General features: G+C 48.7%; 1 protein-coding gene across 3 annotated transcripts in view; it reads left to right on the top strand.

The window, feature by feature from the left end:
- The first annotated feature begins 4,089 nt into the window (after positions 1–4,089).
- Positions 4,090–19,703, top strand: part of DLG5 (discs large MAGUK scaffold protein 5) — a 114,694-nt gene continuing 99,080 nt past the window's right edge. For all 3 annotated transcript variants that reach the window (XM_080641767.1, XM_080641768.1, XM_080641766.1), the window contains exon 1: positions 4,090–4,626. In XM_080641767.1, coding sequence (XP_080497893.1) covers positions 4,323–4,626 — 304 coding nt within the window. In that variant the 5' untranslated portion in view covers positions 4,090–4,322. The remainder of the gene's footprint in view (positions 4,627–19,703) is intronic.

Raw genomic sequence — 19,703 nt, 5'->3', positions numbered from 1 at the left:
GGGCACCTACTACAAGCGAAATGGAAATGTTTCATTCAGGAACCTGGAACCCTCCACTCACAACCTGTTGCTAGAGGCCGTGGAGAATCTTTCTGCTCAGGTGGGTGAGAGTGGAAGCCACAGAGTGACAGCACCATTGATTGAGCATTAACTACGTTGGTACTGTCATTGATACCCCTAAGTTACAAACGGGGAAACTGAGGCACGGGGAAGTTTACCCAACAGTGCCCAGACAATAGGTTGCATAGCCAGTATTTAAATCTGGCATTCTGACTGCAGAAGTTGAGGCTCAAACACTACATTAGGAGTGTCTGTATGCCTGCCAGATACCAGGCATTGTGCTTGGGCTCTGTGTAAGTCCTGATTGGATTCTCCTAATAACCTCACCTTCCCAATTTAGGCATGCAGAGGCATAGGCCCAGGACAGGTCAGTAACCAGTGTGTGTCAGCACTGGGAGCTGAGCTCCTCTCTGCCCAGTTCCAAAGTGATTTCCTTGCCCTAGCCAGTTTGGCTCAGTGGATAGAGCGTCGGCCTGACGACTCAAGGGGCCCAGGTTCGAGTCCGGTCAAGGGCATGCACCTTGGTGGCAGGCACATCCCCAGTAAGAGGTGTGCAGGAGGCAGCTGCTCGATGTTTCTCTCTCATCAATGTTTCTAACTCTCTATCCCTCTCCCTTCCTCTCTGTGAAGAATCAATAAAATATATTTAAAAAAAAAAGTGATTTCCTTGGAGGATGTGGGGAGAGTCAGCTGTGGGGAGAAAGGAGCCAATGGGGAAGGAGGGTTAGAGGGAGAAAAGATGTTCTCAGGGTGGCATGACACCGTCAGAGCGGAGGCTAGAAGCAGGTGCAGGAGAGACCTGTGGAGGCAGCGAGGGGTTAATGCGGAGAGAGCAGTTTCTGGGCACAGCTGGTCTATAAAGCTTCAACGAGGAGTGAATGGGCTATGACCATGTCAGGCCATGGAGAGGGAAGGGGTCTTTTGAGCATGGAAGACCCTGCCTGTTTGCTGACAAAGGGGAGGGAGGCATGAGCCAGAGCAGAGGGAGTCCTTGTGTGAATGTGTCTGTGAGTGAAAGTGAGAGTGTGTGTGAATGTGTGAAAGTGAGTGTGTGTGTGAGTGAATGAATGAATGTGTGTTTGTGTGTGTGTGTGAGAGAGTGTGTGTGTAGGGTGCAGGGGTTGTATCCAGACTGTGGGAAGGCTATTCTCAAGGAAGAGAGACCCTCTTTCCTAAGAGCAGAAGAAAGCAGAAAAGAAGGGTAAGTCTACAGAGAAATTCTTAGTGAAAGAGTGATGTGACAGGGGGATTTGTAAAATGAGACACCCATCTCTATCCTTCATACCTACCCCCATGTGATGAGACTGTGTTCATTTCCTGGGGCTGCCATAACCAATCACTACGAACTGCGGGACTGAAGTCAGCAGAAATGAACTCTTCTCAGTTCTGGAGGCCAAAAGTCCAAAACGCCGATTTCGCAGGGTGGTTCCTTCTGGGGTGGGTTCCTTCCGGGGGCTCTGAGGGAGAAGCTGGTCCAGGCCTCTCTCCATGGGTGGTGGTTGCCAGCATTCCTCAGTGGTCCAATCTCTGCCTCCATCCTCACGTAGTTCTCCTGTGTGTGCCTGAATCCAAATTCCCCTCTTCTTACAAGAACACCAGTCACTGGATTAAGGCCTACCATAATCTATGACCTCATTTTAGCATGAGTACATCTGCAAAGGTTTTATTTCCAAATAAGGTCAAATTCACAGGTACTGGGACTTAGGATTTGAACATATCTTTTTTTAGGGGGGGAGGGGAAGCACAATTCAACCCAGAACAGGGCACAAAGGATATAGTGTGTGGAAAGGTGCCCTGAAGGGTATAAAATGCTACAGGAATTCAAGGTCATACCAAAATCACTGGGTCAAGGGACCTTAAAGTTGAATGTATTCCTAAAGTAAACTATTTCTTCCAGAATTTATGTTTTGCATAAAACCCCAGAGTGTCCAATAAAGGGTTTGTTGAAAGTAGTGTCCATCACTGCACAGCCCTTGGGAGAAAGCACTCTTAGCAAATGGACTTCCTCAGCGTTTGCTTCCTGGGAAGGCTTCCAGGGTCAACACACATGCTCCCCACCTTCCCTTTAGGGGTTATGGGGAGACGGTGCCTCCCTACCGCCCCCTCCTGTCTCAGGTACCCTTTGCCTAGGATGGGGACTTACTGTTGGTTCTAACCATAAACCAAATGAGTCTCAACTCCCCCCATCTTTTCACCTTCCTCCCACCCCCTAGATTTCTAGTTAATCCATCTAAGAGCAGAGGTCCAGGTGTGTCTTGAAGGATGGGCGCCTCCGTTGATGATTTAGGCTCTGCAGTTGCTGTAAGGGAAGTGGTGGCCAGAAGGGGGAACCGTCTCTCAGGGGCAGGAGGGGGAGGCAGGAGCCAGGGAGCCTGTCTGGACCCCAGGCACTGTGCACTACTAGCCTCTCCTCTCCTGGAACCTTGCTCAGCCACAGCAGCCCAGTCTCTGAGAAGGGAGGCAGCTTAAAATTGTTTCCTTCTGCCATTTTGGAGTCCATTTGGGGTCAGGGGACCCTTAAAGAGTTTGATCAGAGTTACAGACCACTCTCCTAGAAATATACGTAACTACCCACAGGAAAGTTCAGATAACTTTAAAAGTTTCCCTGACACCCTGAAGCTTATTCATGAACCCAAGGCTCATGACCCCAGGTTGAATACACTCTCCACCCCGTTTTCTGAGAACACAGAATTCAGCCAGGAGTAATCGGTTTGCTCCCACGTTGTCCATCTCCTTAAAGGGAAACCCAAAACTGAAGTGCAAAGTCTGGGACTCCTGTTCTAACCACAATATAGAGTTTGTTTCCATTAAATAAAAGCTACTCCTCCCCTTTAAAGATGAGAATGTGAAGGAGAACTTTGCTTTAGGGGGGAGGAGAGGAAGTGATGGGAGTGGGAGGGACATATTAGCTGGAAAAGCACTTGTGGCCCCCTGTGTTTGTAAATGAGATTTACCCATCACAATACATTTGCAGTGGCCCTGGGATCCCACAGTAAACCAGTGTGGTGGGGTGACTGAGAGCAAGCAAGTGGGGTTCCAGCTTCTAAGGACCTTGTCCTCTTAAGTTAGTGGTATGTATGTGCTTACAAAGGACTGTGCTGGGAGGCAGGAGACACTTGGAGCAGGACCTTAGACCCTCATTGAGGGCATCACAGAAGCAAGGTTTCCATAGCCCACTGATTTGCCTCTTCCCCAGACTAGCTAGAATCTGGGGGTGACATCTAGCAGGGAGAGCACCTCTGTTGCCCAAAAGATGAATGGCTCTACAGCAGACCCCCACCACCTTCTTTCTCATCCAGGAACACATGCCCTCCTCTTCCCCACATCCAAACCCCTTTAGACTCTGGGGACCAACCCATCTCAAATGAGGGTGAGGAGAAAGATCCTGATGAACCAAATTTGGGGATTAGATTGGGAAAGTCTCTATATAAGTGCTCTTTGGAGGTGGGGAACTCTCACAGACTCAAGGGAGGTCTTAATTTGGAGATGTCCAAGTTTAGGGGAGCCCATTCACCCTCAGTTGTCTCGAGGCTTTATTTTGGAGTTCTCATATTAGGAGACCCTGGATTGGGGTCAGGGTTTTTTGTTTGAGGGGGTCTCCAGTTGTCTGAGGTATGGCCATGTGCCTGGCCCAAGGGGCTGGGGTTCCTGCGTGGCCTCTAAATCCGTGTCTCTCACCCCCTGCGACATCTGGGCCTGGGGGACTATGGGGGTCGATTGAGCGGTCTGGGGGCGAGGATCCCTTCCCTTGCCCACCCCTCGGGACCGGCCAGAGACACCCGGGGAGGGGACAGGGTGGGGGACCGGTGGGGGCGCACGCGCCGGGGCGAGCCTGAGCCGTCGGGGGCCTGGGAGCTGGGATCTGGTTTGGGGAGGGCCGACCCGGGGTGTCGGGCGAGTTCTCTCGCGGGTCAGAGGGAGCGGCGGCAGCGCGCGGGTGAGGGAGCATGCCCGTTGGAGCCCGGCCTCGGGCGCGCCCCGGCTGCCGTCTCCACCTCCGCCTCCTTCTCCTCCTCCGTCTCCTCCTCCTCCTCCTCCACCTCCTCCTCCTCCTACTCCTCCTCCAGTCCCGCCGCTGCCGCCGCCGCAGCCAACATGGCTGCGCTCCTGAGCCCGGGAGGCGGCTGCCGCTGAGCGCCGCCCGTCACCGGGCCCGCCGCCCGCGCCCCCGCTCATGGCCCCCGCCGCCCCCCGGGCCCCGGCGCGCTAGGCTGCAGCGGGCGCTCGGGAGCCGGAGCCGCCCGGCGGGCGCGCGCGCCGCCATGGAGCCACAGCGCCGGGAGCTGCTCGCCCAGTGTCAGCAGAGCCTGGCCCAGGCCATGACGGAGGTGGAGGCCGTGCTCGGGCTGCTCGAGGCCGCGGGCGCGCTGAGCCCGGGCGAGCGGCGGCGGCTGGACGCAGAGGCGGGCGGTTCCAAGGCGGAGCTGCTGCTCCAGCTGCTGCTGACCAAAGAGCGAGACCACTTCCCGGACCTGCGGGCGGCGCTGGAGAAGACACAGCCCCACCTGCTGCCCATTCTCTACCTGAACGGCGTCGTCGGGCCGCCGCAGCCCGCCGAGGGCGCCGGTGAGTGTCCCACCCGCCCGGCCTCGCGGCCCGCCTCCCACCACTTCTCTCTCCCGCCCTCGGAGGGGCGCGCGGGAGGGCCACTGCTCTACCTGGCGCGGGCCGCGGGGACAGCCTCCCTCCTTTAGCTGCCGGGGACTCCGCTTCACACCTCCTCCCCGGGCCGGGAACAATGCCCGCACTGCAGGCCTGGACTCTGGGGCCAGGGCTGCAGGGTCCTCCCGAGACCACCAGGTCCAACAGGGCCAGCCTCCTGGGGACCGCTGAGGGATGTCTGTCAGCCCCATTTCTGAGGCTCTTCACCACCCACCGGTCCTTTGAGAGCCTCTGGTAGCCTTTAGTTAATGAAACAGTCAAGAAGACTGGAACCTGGGCCAGGACCCGGAGTCCTGAATTTTGGTCCCTGCCACCTGGTTTCTGGACTACTGGTGCCTTTTCTCTTTCTGGCTCTCTCCGCTCCCTCTGCCCAGAGCTCAAGCCCTTTGCTAGCCCAAACTTGTGGTTGATTGTGCACAATGCCTGCTAGGTTTCTTTGGAAACTGTGGGCCCGGAAAAGTTGGGGAAGTTGCATTGCACCATGGGAAAATCCTAGTAGTGGCTGCTGTGGCTCAGATCCCTCCCTGAGTGCTGAGCTGTTCCACAGCGAAGACTGGTGCTGGTTCCCTTGGGTGGTGGGTGACGGATTTGTGAGTTTTCATGTGTGTGGGGTTATGTTGGGAATTTGTGACAAGTGGTAGGCCTGGACTGGCCTGGTTGGGGAGTGTGGACAGCCAGTATTTTAGACAAGGAAGCTTCAAGAAGGTGTAGCACCGAGGAAGGAAGAGAACAAGCATTTCTTAGGCACCTACTGTTGTGGTAGGGACACTGGTTTATCGCGTTTAATTGTTACTACTCTGTGAGCTATTATTCTTACCTTGTCAGAGAGAAAACTCTGGCTTGGAGTGGTTAAAATGCTCAAAGTAGTTTTCACTTGTGACTACTGTTTTATTTAACTTGTTCGGAGCCAGGAAGCGGTAAGTGCTACCGTTTCTATGTCTTGTCCTTATTTTAAGAGTGAACCAAAAGGACCAAAAGACTGCCTTTAGCAACTTGTAGGCCCAAGGCCGAGGAGACCCGTTTATAAGGCTGTTAAATGCCTCACTTATTAAGGGGATGATTTTATAAGCTGTTCTTGGTAACAGCTCTGATGTACACTCGCCCTCTGGACCTCAACTTTTTATAGTGAAGGGGACTGACATACAGAGGGACTAAATGGCTGGCCACACAGCATATCTTTTTATTGGTGGCCCTTTTGTCTCCAGTTTGGGTTGCTGACTCTCTAGCATTTACACCCCTCAAACCTGTGTTCTGTCCCCCCAATTATGATCATATCTGAGTTTCTGGGCAAACCCAGCCCTCTCTTGGAATGGTGTTTTTGAAGATGCAAAGAAGGATAAGGACAGAGGGAAATCTCATTGCGGTAACTTTTTTTCTTTTAAGTTGCTTTTATCTTTCTGCCTGCCTTCCATTTATCTGTCTTTGAAGGAGCAGGCTTATTGCGGAATCCCAGAAGTTGGAGTGCAGAGTCAAGTCCTGCTGGGGTGTGTTTGAATCAGTGCTAGCCTTAGTATCTGACGTACAGGGGTGAATTGCCATTATGTAGGTCCCCCCTTTGCCTTGCCTGGTGGAGAAGATGGGGCCTCACGGGACCAAAGTTCTAGGAGCTGCTCCCAACATGTGAGGAAGGAATAGAATGGAGCAGTGGTCGGCAAACTCATTATTCAACAGAGCAGCAAACCGTGGCTTGCGAGCCACAGTTTGCCAACCACTGGACTAGAGCTTGGATTTTATGCCCAAGGGTAGTGATTTCAGACCCGCATTTTACTACAATGCAGAGTTCTATAGCCTTGCAGAGGGTCATGAAATCCTCAGAAAAATAATTTTCAAGGGGAAGTTAAGTTATTTTAGTTAATACTTTAGAAAAAAACATATAGGGTACCATTTGGTGTCACAAGATGCCACCTAGAGCTTCTGGGGGAGAAGTGACACGATATACAAGCAAACAGTAGAGTCTTGGGATCTGTGTAAAGGATGACATACTGTGCAGTGGTTTTCCAACTCTTTTTTCTTTTAGCCAGGGAGCCCTTATGGGGCAAAGCTCAGTGCATAAAAGCGCTGCTGTGGTTGAAGGGGTGGATGTACCTGTCTCATCCCCAGGGAGCCAAAGTCAGGGGAATCCAGTACTGTGTCCTGCATTCTTGCTCTCCCAGCAGTTTCCACGGCTCTGCTATGGGTCGGCCTTAGAGCCAGGCCCTTGTGGGATCCTGAGAGGAAGCAGTTGGCTTTGTAAGGATCCAAAGCATCAAGGGAAGGTCCCTTTGTCAACATCTCCATATTGGAGGTGCTGCTACCACCCAGTTAGCTTCCTTGGCCCAGAATGCCCATCCCCTGCCTGGCACTTGTATGCTGTGGGAGTTTGCTGTGCTGCAGGCAAACACTGTCTGGCAGCCCCCCACCTGGGCCCTGGAACCGGGAGGAAGCTGGGCAGGTGAGCACAGCAAACCCATCTGTTCTGCTCATGCTCAGTTAGAGCCCCGGACATTTATAACCCACCATGTTTAGGCTTGGAGTATGAAAGTGGCTAAGAAAATGCAGTGCTGTTTTATTTCGGGTGGCAGGGGGACTCCTATATTAAGATTGACAGTACATTGCTGTTCAGCATGTGGCATCTTACTGCATGCTTTAGTATCTCACTTAATCCTGTGGCGACCCCAGTGAGATGAGTGATGCCTTCCTGCGTTATGCTGGGTTCTGTGTCCCCCATCCCTGAGTGTGAAGACAGGACAGAAGTTGCAGGGCAAAGAGGAGCTGGAGTCAAGGTGAAGCAGTTCCTGATTCTGTGATGGGGACACCTTTTCCTATTACCTGATTCGGCCCTCCCCCTATAATTGCAGGCATTTCCTGCATTGGGGACCCCTGGGCTCATGCAGACTTTCCTTGTCCCTGTGTGGGTCTGTAAGGAGGAAGTGATCGTCTCTGCCCCCGCTGATGGTAGAGCTAGGGGAGAACCGTTGTCTCCCTCTGAGTGGCTCAGCCTGGAGGGTTTTTCCACAGTTGTACCAGGATCTTGTTTGTTCACTTGGAACCCATGTGGTCTTTTCCCCCCTCTTTGATTCAGTTACTAACATCTGGGTTTTCTCACTTGAGGAACATTGTTGACTGTCTGTTCCTGGAGTGAGGGCCTTCCTGGCTCTGAGCCTCAGTGTCTTCATCTGTGAGATGGGGCTAAGTGTACTACACTGCCTGCCTCAGCCACTGGGAGGGCAGAATGTGATCGGAGAGGACTGAAGTGCCTGGCTCTGTGCTTGCTCCAGGTGAGGCCAGAGGGTGTAGATAGAGACAGGGGTGCATAGGATGTAATTCCAGCCTGCAGCTCACTGCCTCTTGGGGGAATGGGACACTCAGAAGAGTGACATTATGAGACAGATCAATTGAGTGATACAATACAAGCAGGCCTTTTCCTCCTTTTAAAGCTCTGGATGCTACATGCTTTCCCAAATACTCTCCTCCACCCCTAGGGGCTCTAATTCCCATCTCAATGTGGAGGGCTCCCCACGGCAGGCCTCCCTTGTGGGGCAGAAGTGGCCGAGTTTGGTGATTGCTCCTGGTCCCTGTAGTGCAAGCATGTCAAACTCAAAGGCTAACACGGGCCAAATAAATGAGGCATGCGGCGCATGGGCCGCAAGTTTGACATGCTTGCTGTAGTGTGTGCTTTGAGCTGGATGTTTCTTCTCTTCCCCTCAATGCATCATCTTTAGTTTCCTCGTGAGCTGGCTGATTTGGCTTCACCAGAGTGAAGAGAATGGAGACAACAGCGGCTGCTGGGGATGCTGGGGGAGGCTTCGTGGAGGGACCGGAGCCTGAGCTGGGTATTGAAGGGGTGCTTTGAACACGCAGAAGGAAAGGAGGACGTTCTGGGCAGTAGGCATAGCCTGAGAGGAGCAGTGTGTTTTCAGAATTAGGCCAGCCTGAGTAGTGCAGGAGATGCAGAGCTAATCTGGAGGACCACGATGGCTAGCCGAGCGAGGGGTTTGGCGTCTCTTGGAATTCAGGCATTGTGCACTTGTCAGAAGTTAAAGCTGGAGGAATTTTTCTTAAAGGAATAACCCTGCCAGGTTTTTCCAGTAGGACAGGTGCAGTTGGCTGCTGATAGTCAGGTGTGGATTATTTATTATTCATTAGAGGTTACCTGGGCCTTTTGTTCTCTGCCTACTCACTTAGGTACCAGCCACCTTTTCTTCATCTACTTTGCCCTGGAGGGTCAGCAGGGACAGTAACATAAATAAAAGTTCCAACCAATGTAGTTTTTCTCTTAATTGTGTTATTTGAGAGAAAGAGGTGGAGGAACTCGGAAGTAATGATTAAGAAGAGTTTTCTAAGAGAAAGGCAGAATTTATTTATCTCTCTCTGGTTTAGTTCAGGGTGCCTCTTGCAAGTGACAGAAACTTAGCCCAAACTGTATTAGGCAGAAAAGAGAAATTTATTATATGATATTTCAAAACCTTGGGATGGGTTGGGGAAACTGGCGCTTGGGTGCTTGATCCTGAATGCTGCACTCTTTTCCTGGAACGTGGTCCCCAGCTTCCGGGCTTCCATCTTCACAGCCCCTGACCAGAGAAGAAAGGGCGCTCTATCCAGTTAGTCCAGGCAGAAAAAACTCCTGGAAGGATTTCATTTGGCCTGACAAGGGTCATGTGTCCATACGAGGCCCAGTCCTTGTGGCCAGGACTAGAGGACTAAGCTTGGCCTAGCAGTGGACCCAATCAATAGGGTTGGGTGATGGGATGCTGTGATTGATTCTTTAGAGTGGGGAGAAGCAGTTCTCCAAAGGCAGAAGAGGGGGAAGGAGATTGTACAGGTAAAACACCTGGTGAATGTCCATGATATGTGGTCACACCTTCGTGTGATGATGCAGTTAGAAGGTGAGGCCATTGCTAGAGTGGGATAGTGGGGAGGTGGGCAGACTTCACCAGGTTTTAGACTTTGAGCAAGGCATTTAACCTTTCTGAGCTTACTCTACAAAATAAAACAATAACTATTTCACTATGCTATTTGACAATCCGTGGTAAGAAGAAAGGAGGAACATTTGTTAGTGTGGTGAGCAATACAGCCCAGAACCAGCCTTAGAACCAGAAACCTGGGATTCTCCTGATATTTCTGAGGGTTATGGGAGAGCTCCTTGTAAACTATGCTGAACAGATGGCAGGGATGCTTTAACTGTGGCTGTGGGTCACTGAGAGTAGAATGTCATCTCCATGAGCTGAATTTGCTGTTCTGTTCCTAATGCCTAGAATAGAGCCTGGCCCAAGATAGGTGTTCATTATAGTTCTATTGAGTGGATGACTAATCAGATGTGTACAATGTGTGGTGTGATCCTGCGTAAGACCTGATCCTCTTCAGAAATACGTGCAGATTTCTTTTTTATTTTATTTTATTTTTCCCATCACCATTTATTTCCTCTATGCCCTCTTTCACCTCCACCCTCCCTCTCCCCCTGGCAATCATTTAAGTGGTGACTTCACAGTGGCAGAAGGCTGTGGGTGTGCAGGAAGGCTAGAGTGAGTCCCAGATGCACACACAGATGTCACCACCCACAGTATGTCTGTGATGGAAGCAGGTGGTGTGACTTTGGTGTCTGAAGTTCCCAAGGTCACCCATCAGGTACTGGCATTGTGGGGCTGGCGGCCAGGAGTTATATGGAGCCTTTGTAGGATTAGAGAGCCCTTCCCTTTCTGCACTTAGAATTTGAATGTCAGCTCGGTGTCCTTGAAAGAGTCTTGGATGGTATCTGTTCCTAACTTTGCAGTATCTTGACATTGGATGAGCTTTATAACTACCTGGCACGTGTGTTCTGTGTGTGTATATGTGTGTGTTTTCAGTACAACAGTAAAACCAGAAGTTTAGCATGACTGAGGCCGTGCTCAGTCCTGTGAGATCCTCAGCACTTCCAAGGAGGCGTCAGGTCCAAGGAGGCTTGGTAAGAGGGTTGGGCTAGATTGCTGAGGCTTCTTCCAGCTCTGTACCATGATTACTGTTTCCTTAGAGTTAGTGTTGAGTGATTTTTGATACTCTGGCTTTCTCTTTCCTGAAAAAGTAAGCAGCAGAGAAATATTTTGTCTTAGTTTTTGTTGTTGTTGTTCTACCTCATTTCCAACCACCTATACATTCTGCAGGCCAGTGTGAGGGTTCTTCAGTAATTTCCTGTAACTTTGAGAAGACGGGAGCCATATAGAGCAAGAGGGCTGAGCTGCTGTCTGTTTGTGCAGTTGGGATGCCGGTTGTGTTCAGCAGGAATTTTAAGGTGAATTGAGTTGGGATATTGCATCTTTTTCCATCTTTTACCTGAAGCAGGTTGCTTATCTCTAAATTGTGTGTCTTTGTTGATTTTTTTGTGACAGAGTTTCATGAAAGTGCTACAGAAAGCTTTTAAACTAAACAGAGATGTTTGGAATGTTTCATGTCAGTCATCCAGATCTAAACCCTTGGTGACTGTTGACCTTGATGTTTATTTCACATTAAGGGTAATGACCTATTTGCTTTTTGTGTGTATGTGGTAAAATATACATAACATAACATTTACTATTTGAACGATTTTTTCTATTATTTAAAACTAGAAGCTCGGTACATGAAATTTGTGCACTGGTGTGGGGGGGTCGGGTCCCTCAGCCTGGCCTGCGCCCTCTCACAGTCCGGGGCCCCTCAGCGGATATCCGCCTAAGCCAGCGGTCGGACATCCCTCTTGCAGTCTGGGACACCTTGCTCCTTACTGCCTGCCTGCTCGCTGCTTCTTACCACTTGGCTTGCTGCTCCTTAGTGCTGTGCTGATGCGGAGTCAGGAGAGGCTCCCGCTACCACCGCTGCGCTTACCAGCCATGAGCCTGGCTTCTGGCTGAGTGGCGCTCCCCCTGTGGGAGCATACTCACCCCGGGGGGGTGGGGGGGGCAGCTCCTGCATTGAGTGTCTGCCCCCTGGTGGTCAGTGCACGCTATAGCAACTGGTTGTTCCACTGTTCAGTCGATTTGTGTATTAGGTTTTTATTATATAGGATTGTGGCATACTATACATAATATAAAATTTTCTATTTTAATCGTTGTTAAGCATTCAGTTCCGTGGTAATTCACATTCTTGTAATTATCACTACCATCTATCAGTAGAACTTTTTCGCCTTACAAAACTGAAACTCTCTGCTAATTAAACAGTAACTCTCTATCCTCCTCTCCTCCCAGTCTCTGGCCACAACCCTTCTACTTTCCTGTTTCTAGGAATTTGACTGCTCTAGGTATCTCATATAAGTGGAATCATACATTATTTGTCTTTTTGTGACTGGCATCTTTCACTTACCAGTGTCCTTAAGTTCATCCATGTTATAGCATGTGACAGTATTTCTTTCCTTTTTAAGGCTGAGTAATATTCCATTGTATGTATAGACCACATTTTGTTTATCCATTCATCCATCAACTTGGGTCGCTGTTGCCTATTGGCTATTGTGAATAATGCTGTATACAAATATCTCTTTGATAATTTGCTTTCAGTTCTTTTGGATATATGTCCTGGGGGGAGAGGGGATTATGGCTCATGAGGCAATTCAGTGCTTAATTTTTGGAGGAACTGCCATACTGTTTGTTTTGAGTTTTAAAGGAAATCCATACTGTCCACAGCTCCTTGACATGGGGGTGATTGCCCTGGCTGGAGTCTTAGTACCAATATTTTCTTGTCTTTTTCTTCTAAAATTGTGTATCCCCGCCCCAGACCTATTTTGGGAGTCTTGGGACAGTTCCTTTGGACTTTAAGTAAAGATTTAGTTTCAGTAGTCTTCTATGACTCTTTTGAGGCCAGAAGTTACCAACCATAGAATCCCAGCAGTATTCATATCTGGCAGCCAAGGGATGTTCACACATTTCCTTTGGGTTTCAGTACTAATAGCTCCATCCCCAAAGGCCTTGAAGTATGTTAGTTATTTCTGCTTTGTAGACAACTCCTCCTTATCCCATTCAGGGTGGATTTGGTGTTTTAGTCTTGATCCAGGGGAACTAGCTCTCATGATTTTCCTTCAAAAGGCTTAGATCAGCATTTCCCCAGGAAACATCTCAAGACTGGTTTGGTGGGATGTCAGTGGTGTGCTCGTTTAAAGGGTTCTGTGGTCAAAGGCATTTGACCAGAGCTGGTTTGAGCAGGTCACAAGGGCTCCTCTCCTGGGAGCCTCCTGAGAACACAACCAGCCAGTGGCTTTGGGCTTCACTGGAGTGGGTTCACTATGCAGCGTTTCCCAAACTGCTTTGACCACAGAATCCTTCATTGAGCATTTTGCGACATTGGTGTTCTGAGGAATGCACTTTTGGGAAACTTCAGCATTAGTGCATGGAACTGGAACATTAAATATACCATTGTTTTTCGAATTTTCCCTCAGCTCTCTCACGCGGGGGACCAAAACCTTAAACTTTCCCATTCTTTTAAATTCATCTGAAATGGGCACATGTGATTCTGGGGCCAGTAGATTTTTTGGTTGTGTGATCTGAAGGTGTGTGACTTCTCTGGGCCTAAGTTTCCCCAGTGTGGCTTGATAAGAATGAAGTCTGGTTTCGTGATGGTTATTCTTTGAGTTGGTTAAGCCTCTTGTCTTCTCAAGGAGTGGACTTGGTCCCAGAAAGCGGAACATGGGCTGACTGGAAGGTAGAATTGAGCTGAACTTAAGCAAAGGCCTTTCTTCCTTCTTTCCTTTTAAACTTTATAGTCTAAAATTTTCAAGCATAGGTAGAGATGGAGAGGATAATATAACAAACACCCATCTTTCCAACCACTTTTGTTTTCTGTAGTATTTTAAAACAAATCCCAGAGAGCATATCACAACCCCCCAAAATACTTAAGGAAGTGTCTTTAAGAGATAAGGCATTTAACAAAAACATCACCAGGAGACCATTTTTACAACCAGCAGTACTAACAATACTTTTTTTTTTTCATGTCTATAGCTTTTTTTTTTTTTTTTAATAAATCTTTATTGGTCAGATTATTACAATTGTTCCTCTTTTTTCTCCCCATAGCTCCCCTCCACCCGGTTCCCACCCTACCCTCTGCCCTTACTCCCCCCCACTGTCCTCAGCCATAGGTGTACGATTTTTGTCCAGTCTCTTCCTGCACCCCACACCCCTTTCCCCCCGAGAATTGTCAGTCCACTCCCTTTCTATGCCCCTAATTCTATTATATTCACCAGTTTATTCTGTTCATCAGCTTTTTTATTCACTTGATTTTTAGATTCACTTGTTGATATGTATTTGTTGTTCATAATTTTTATCTTTACCTTTTTCTTCTTCTTCCTCTTCTTAAAGAATACCTTTCAGCATTTCATATAATACTGGTTTGGCGGTGATGAACTCCTTTAGCTTTTTCTTATCTGTGAAGCTCTTTATCTGACCTTCAATTCTGAATGATAGCTTTGCTGGGTAGAGTAATCTTGGTTGTAGGTTCTTGCTATTCATCACTTTGAATATTTCTTGCCACTTGCGTCTGTCCTGCATAGTTTCTGTTGAGAAATCAGCTGACAATCGTAGGTAACTGTTTTTCTCTTGCTGCTTTTAATATTCTCTCGTTGTCTTTTGCTCTTGGCATTTTATTTTTATTTTTTTTAAAAAAATATATTTTATTGATATTTTACAGAGAGGGAGAGGGATAGAGAGCTAGAAACATCGATCAGCTGCCTCCTGCACACCCCCTACTGGGGATGTGCCCGCAACCAAGGTACATGCCCTTGACCGGAATCGAACCCGGGACCCTTCAGTCCGCAGGCCGACGCTCTATCCACTGAGCCAAACCGGTTTCAGCTGCTCTTGGCATTTTAATTAATTATGATGTGTCTTGGTGTGGTCCTCTTTAGATTCCTCTTGTTTGGGGTTCTCTGTGCTTCCTGGACTTGTAAGTCTATTTTTTTCACCAGGTGGGGGAAGTTTTCAGTCATTATTTCTTCAAATAGGTTTTCAGTATCTTGCTCTCTCTCTTCTTCTGGTACCCCCATAATTCGGATGTTGGTATGCTTGAGGTTGTCCCAGAGGCTCCTTACGCTACCTTCAACTTTTTGGATTCTTTTTTTTTTTTTGCTTTTCTGGTTGGGTGTTTTTTGCTTCTTTGTATTTCAAATCTTTGACTTGATTCTTATGATCCTCTAGTCTGCTGTTGGATCTCTGTATATTATTTTTTATTTCAGTCAGTGTATGCTTAATTTCTAGTTGGTCCTTTATCATATCTTCGAGGGTCTCACTAAATTTATCGGCCTTTTCTAGAAAATTCTTGAAAAACCTTATAATCGTGGTTTTGAACTATATATCCAGTAGTTTGCTTTCCTCCATTTCTTTCATTTGTGTCCTGTTTCTTTGTCTCCACATTTTGGCTGGTTCCCTGTGTTGATAGAGTGGCTTTGTGTCCTAGGTGTCCTATAGGGCCCAGTGGCTCAGCCTCCCCAGTTACCTGAGGTGGACACTCTTGGTGCACCCCTTTGTGGGCTGTGTGCACAGTCTTGTTGTAGTTAAGCCTTGGTTGTTGTTGGTATCACTGGGAGCAGTGGTCGGCAAACTCATTAGTCAACAGAGCCAAATATCAACAGTACAACGATTGAAATTTCTTTTGAGAGCCAAATTTTTTAAACTTAAACTTCTTCTAACGCCACTTCTTCAAAATAGACTTGCCCAGGCCGTGGTATTTTGTGGAAGAGCCACACTCAAGGGGCCAAAGGGTCGCATGTGGCTCGCGAGCTGCAGTTTGCCGACCACGGACTGGGAGGAATTGACCTCCAGGCCAATTGGCAGTGAGGATCAGCTGTGTCTACAATGGGAGAACTTCTGTGCTGGAGACACCCTTATGAGGCAAGACTTGCTTCAGTGGGGCTTTGGTACTCACTGAGTCTGCCCCCTCAGTGTGTCCCTTATTGATCTGAGGAGTTGTAATCTGGATGGTCCTACTCTGACCCCTGGGTACACTGGCTCTTGGATCTCCAACGAGGTGCTAATTTAGCCTCTGCCTGAGGCCACCCAGCAGGAGCTACAGAGAGATCTGCAGGTTCCTCTTCTTTGTTTGGGTTTTGGAGGTGCCCAGATGAGGCTCACCTGTGAAGCAATGCAAGCTGCTGTGGGGCCTTGGACCTTCTTTTGGATGTTCTGGGTTTCACTGACTCAGCTGCAGTTTGTTAGGTAAGCTTAGATTTCAAAGGACCAGGCCATTCATATGCAAAAGCCTCTGCTCTCAGCTTGGGTGGGGCGGAGTCTTAGGGTGGAGCCAACAGCAATGGCTTCCTATCAGCCCTGCCCTAAGAGGCCCCCAGGTCTCAGTGTTCCTTGGTAATCTCTGCAAGCACCTCTGAGAGAAAGCCGCCCTCGAGTTCCGCCCGCTGCCAGACAGTCCAGTTTCTCCCCGTATGAGTCTGGGTTCACAGAGTCTCGCCCGGAACTGGAGTTCAGAGCCGTTGGGAGCTTTTTTCTCCCTCCGGCTTGAAAAAGCCAGCTGCGTACTCAGTTGCCAGCCCTCTCTGCGCGTGTGCCTCCGTACCTCTGCCCTTTACTTCTGCACCTCCTCTGAGTCTCAGTGTGCTTTTCTCTTTCCTTCTAGTTGTAGAATTTGCACTCAGCCAGCCTTCCTGTGGTTCTGGATGATGTCCGTTTTGTCTTTTAGTTGTAGTTTTGAAGTTGTTGTGTGAGGCAGCAATTCAGGTGTTTACCTATGCTGCCATCTTGGTTTCTCCTAACAGTACTTTCTTTTCTTTTCTTTTTTTAAAATATATTTTATTGATTTTTTTACAGAGAGGAAGGAAGAGGGATGGAGAGTTAGAAACATCGATGAGAGAGAAAAATTGATCAGCTGCCTCCTGCACACCTCCTACTGGGGATGTGCCTGCAACCAAGGTACATGCCCTTGACCGGAATCGAACCTGGGACCTTTCAGTCTGCAGGCTGACGCTCTATCCACTGAGCCAAACCGGTTAGGGCCTAACAATACTTTCTTAATGTCACCTCATAGCCAGTTGATGCTGTTTTCCTTGTCTCAGAAATGTCTTTTTATAGATGGTTTGTTCAAATTAGGATTTTAATAGGGTACATATGTTGCATTTAGTTGATGTTGCCCTCTGAGCCTCTTTTATAATCCCTAACACCCTTTCCTGGACCTTTTTTTTTTAAAATAATAACATCGTTTGAGCACTTACTATGTGTCAGGCACTTTTTTTTTTTTTTTAAAGTATATTTTTATTGATTTTAGAGAGGAAGGGAGAGGGAGAGAGAGATAGAAACATCAATGATGAGAGAGAACCATTGATTGGCTGTCTCCTGCATGCCCCCTACTGGGGATCGAGCCCACAACCTGGGCATGTGCCCTTGGCCAGAATCTAACCTGGAACCTGTCAGTCCGCAGGCCGACGCTCTGTCCACTGAGCCAAACAGGCTAGGGCTTTCCTGGGCCTTTTGATTAAGGAAGAGCTTGTTTTAATGGCCATTGCCATCCCTCTCTGGAGTGGACTGTTCTAGGTGGTGACCCTTCTTCCCCAAGAGTCCAAGTGGACACTGGGCGAGCACAGCGTGGTTACTCGAAAGAATGGGCTGTGAAGTCTGACCGGACGCCTCTTCAGCTTCATTTTCCTAACAGGGCTGTTGTGAACAGTTAAGTGAAGGAGCATGTGAAGTGTAAATGTTCTTTATGATTGGGCCCTTTTTTATTAACTGGACTCTGACAGAAAAGCCAGCTGCGTAAAACAGACCAAGAGGTGCTGTGGCAGTCAGGTGTGGAGGCCTGGAGCTTGCCCCTCCTGTGGCCTCCGTGAGGCACTTCCCCAGGGCCCCTCTACCCTCCCACCCCAAAGCCTTACCTTCCTTGGCCTGAGCGCAGGTGGTGAGTCACAGGTGGACATGGCAGCTACAATTGGTGGCCGCTGTGCTTCCATGAGATACTCTTGTCTTCCTCTGCTTCCTCTGTTTACCTTTGTAGGTTTCCTTTCAGGATGACCCAGGCTCTCAAAAATGACCACAGCGTGGCTAATAAAAAACCCATTCTTTTGTCCCAAGACCTTGATATGGGAGGGAGCAGAGTGAAACCCCATCAGGTGGTCCTTTTGCAGTGGGAAGTGGTTACCTTTTTTGAAAAATTAGTCTGTTTTTAAAAACATATATGGTCCCTAGCTGGCCCTACATCTACATTGCATAAGAGAACTGTTAGCCATGGATGCATAAATAAGCCCCAGCCAACAGGCACTCTTCAGGTGGGCTGGGCGGAGCTGCTGTGTGGGAAGCTGTGCCATCAGAGATAATCACCTTCGACTCCTGCTGCTGCCTTGTGGGCTGTCTCAAGCCAGGGTGTGTTTTCTGTGCCCACAGCATTTTTCCAGGTGTGGCCTGTCTCTCAGGCGGCTCTCAGGCCTCTTTCTTAGTCAACTTTAGGTTACTTATCTGAATGGTTTATCTGTCTGACTCCTTAAGGTGGCCTGGGACCCCCCAGACAAATCTCGTACATCATTTGACCATTGTGAGTCTGCTGACCAAAAGTGATGAAAACCCATCCCGCCAGGGGAGTGATGTGATAAGAAAACAAATGGGAAGAGACTGTATTTTTATATTTTGATGTAAGAAGTCATAAAAAAGTTTAATGGCCTTTTCGATACTATGAGAAGCTCTGTTCTTCTTACTCAGGGTAACCTCGTTTTCATCTCAGCTGGCCAGAACTTTCATTTCCTGTTTATGTTTCTTAAGCAGCTTAAGACTGTTTAGTATCAGGGCTGGAAGGGGTCTTAGAGACCATTTTGCCCAAACTGCCTATTTTACAAATGAGAAACAGCAGTCCAGACACACAGAGGGACTCTGCCGGGATCTCAGCATGCCCCTGGCAGAGCTGGACCCAGGACCCAGGTTTCTGCCTTTGCTGGGGTTCTTTCCAAGGCATCTTTGCCAGCCCCAGGCTGGGCGGGGAGTCTGGTTTTTCCTGATCCAGGCCTTGGCTCTGCAGGCACCAGCCTTTCCCGTGAGGGTGAGCAAGTAACAGGGCATTGCAGTTCGTGGAGTTGTGCTGCAGCTTCTCATTCCTGACCATTGAAATAAATCTTTTGTCAGTCTGTGTAAGAGGTATTTACATCCTACTGATGGGCAAACCAGGCCAAGAGATGTTCGTCAGCTTGCTCAGGGCCGCCAGCTGCTCAGAGACTGGGCAGATTTTGGAGTTCTTGTCAGTTTCTTTATAAAGACTGCGTTTGTTCTGTGCTTTGGGCCAGCCTGTGAAGGTCCCCGTGCAGATGTCCATGTCCTTAGCCTTGGACACCCCTCCCTGTCTCGTCACAGCATTCATTCATTCAGCAGATGTGTTCATGTAGGGGGGACTGTTTGATGCAGACATAGGTCATAACATCTGAATTTAAGTGCTGAGTCAGATAATGGGTCTGATGTTGGCAGGAGGTACCTCCTCGTCCCATTCTTGTTGTGACATAGCAAAACACTTCCAGGGCTGACTGCTGTGGCTTCTTATTGCTTAGTCACAGGACAGAGTTCAGGCAGGAAAATGACGCCACTGAGTCTCTTGCCTCAGAGGAAAAAGCCTGAAATAAAGATAAGAGGGTAAAGGCCCTAGGACACTGAGTTGAGGCCCACCCCCACACGCCAACCTCAGTGGGAACTGGATCCAGGAAACAGCAAGAAAGTAAACAAAACCAAAATGTGCTGGTTCTTGGTCTTTTTCCCAGAAAAAAACAGAAAATATATAGCTGAACCTGAAGCAGCTTAGACTTAGGTGCTGTGTGTGAGGGAATACATACGCCTATCTATTCTCCTACCTAATTTTTGATAGAAAATGGCAGATGACCATTATAAATCCTGTCATATTTTCTACCTATTTTATGAGCCCAGGGAGAGGGAACAAAACAGTGACCTTGCTTTCTAGGGAATTTTGCTTTGTGGGATTTTATGTAAGCTTGTTCTGCCCTCAGCCTCCTTCATATTAGGGTTGTCCTGAAAACTCAGAGGAGCTGGTCACAGTGTCTTCTTGCACAAGATCACACAGCCTCTCGGGTGGCCATCCACTTGTCT

This window comes from Plecotus auritus (assembly GCF_963455305.1).
Source record: "Plecotus auritus genome assembly, chromosome: 9".
Lineage (NCBI taxonomy): Eukaryota > Metazoa > Chordata > Mammalia > Chiroptera > Vespertilionidae > Plecotus > Plecotus auritus.
The sequence above is the reverse complement of the archived record's forward strand: the minus strand, read 5'-3'. Positions and strand labels throughout refer to the sequence as shown.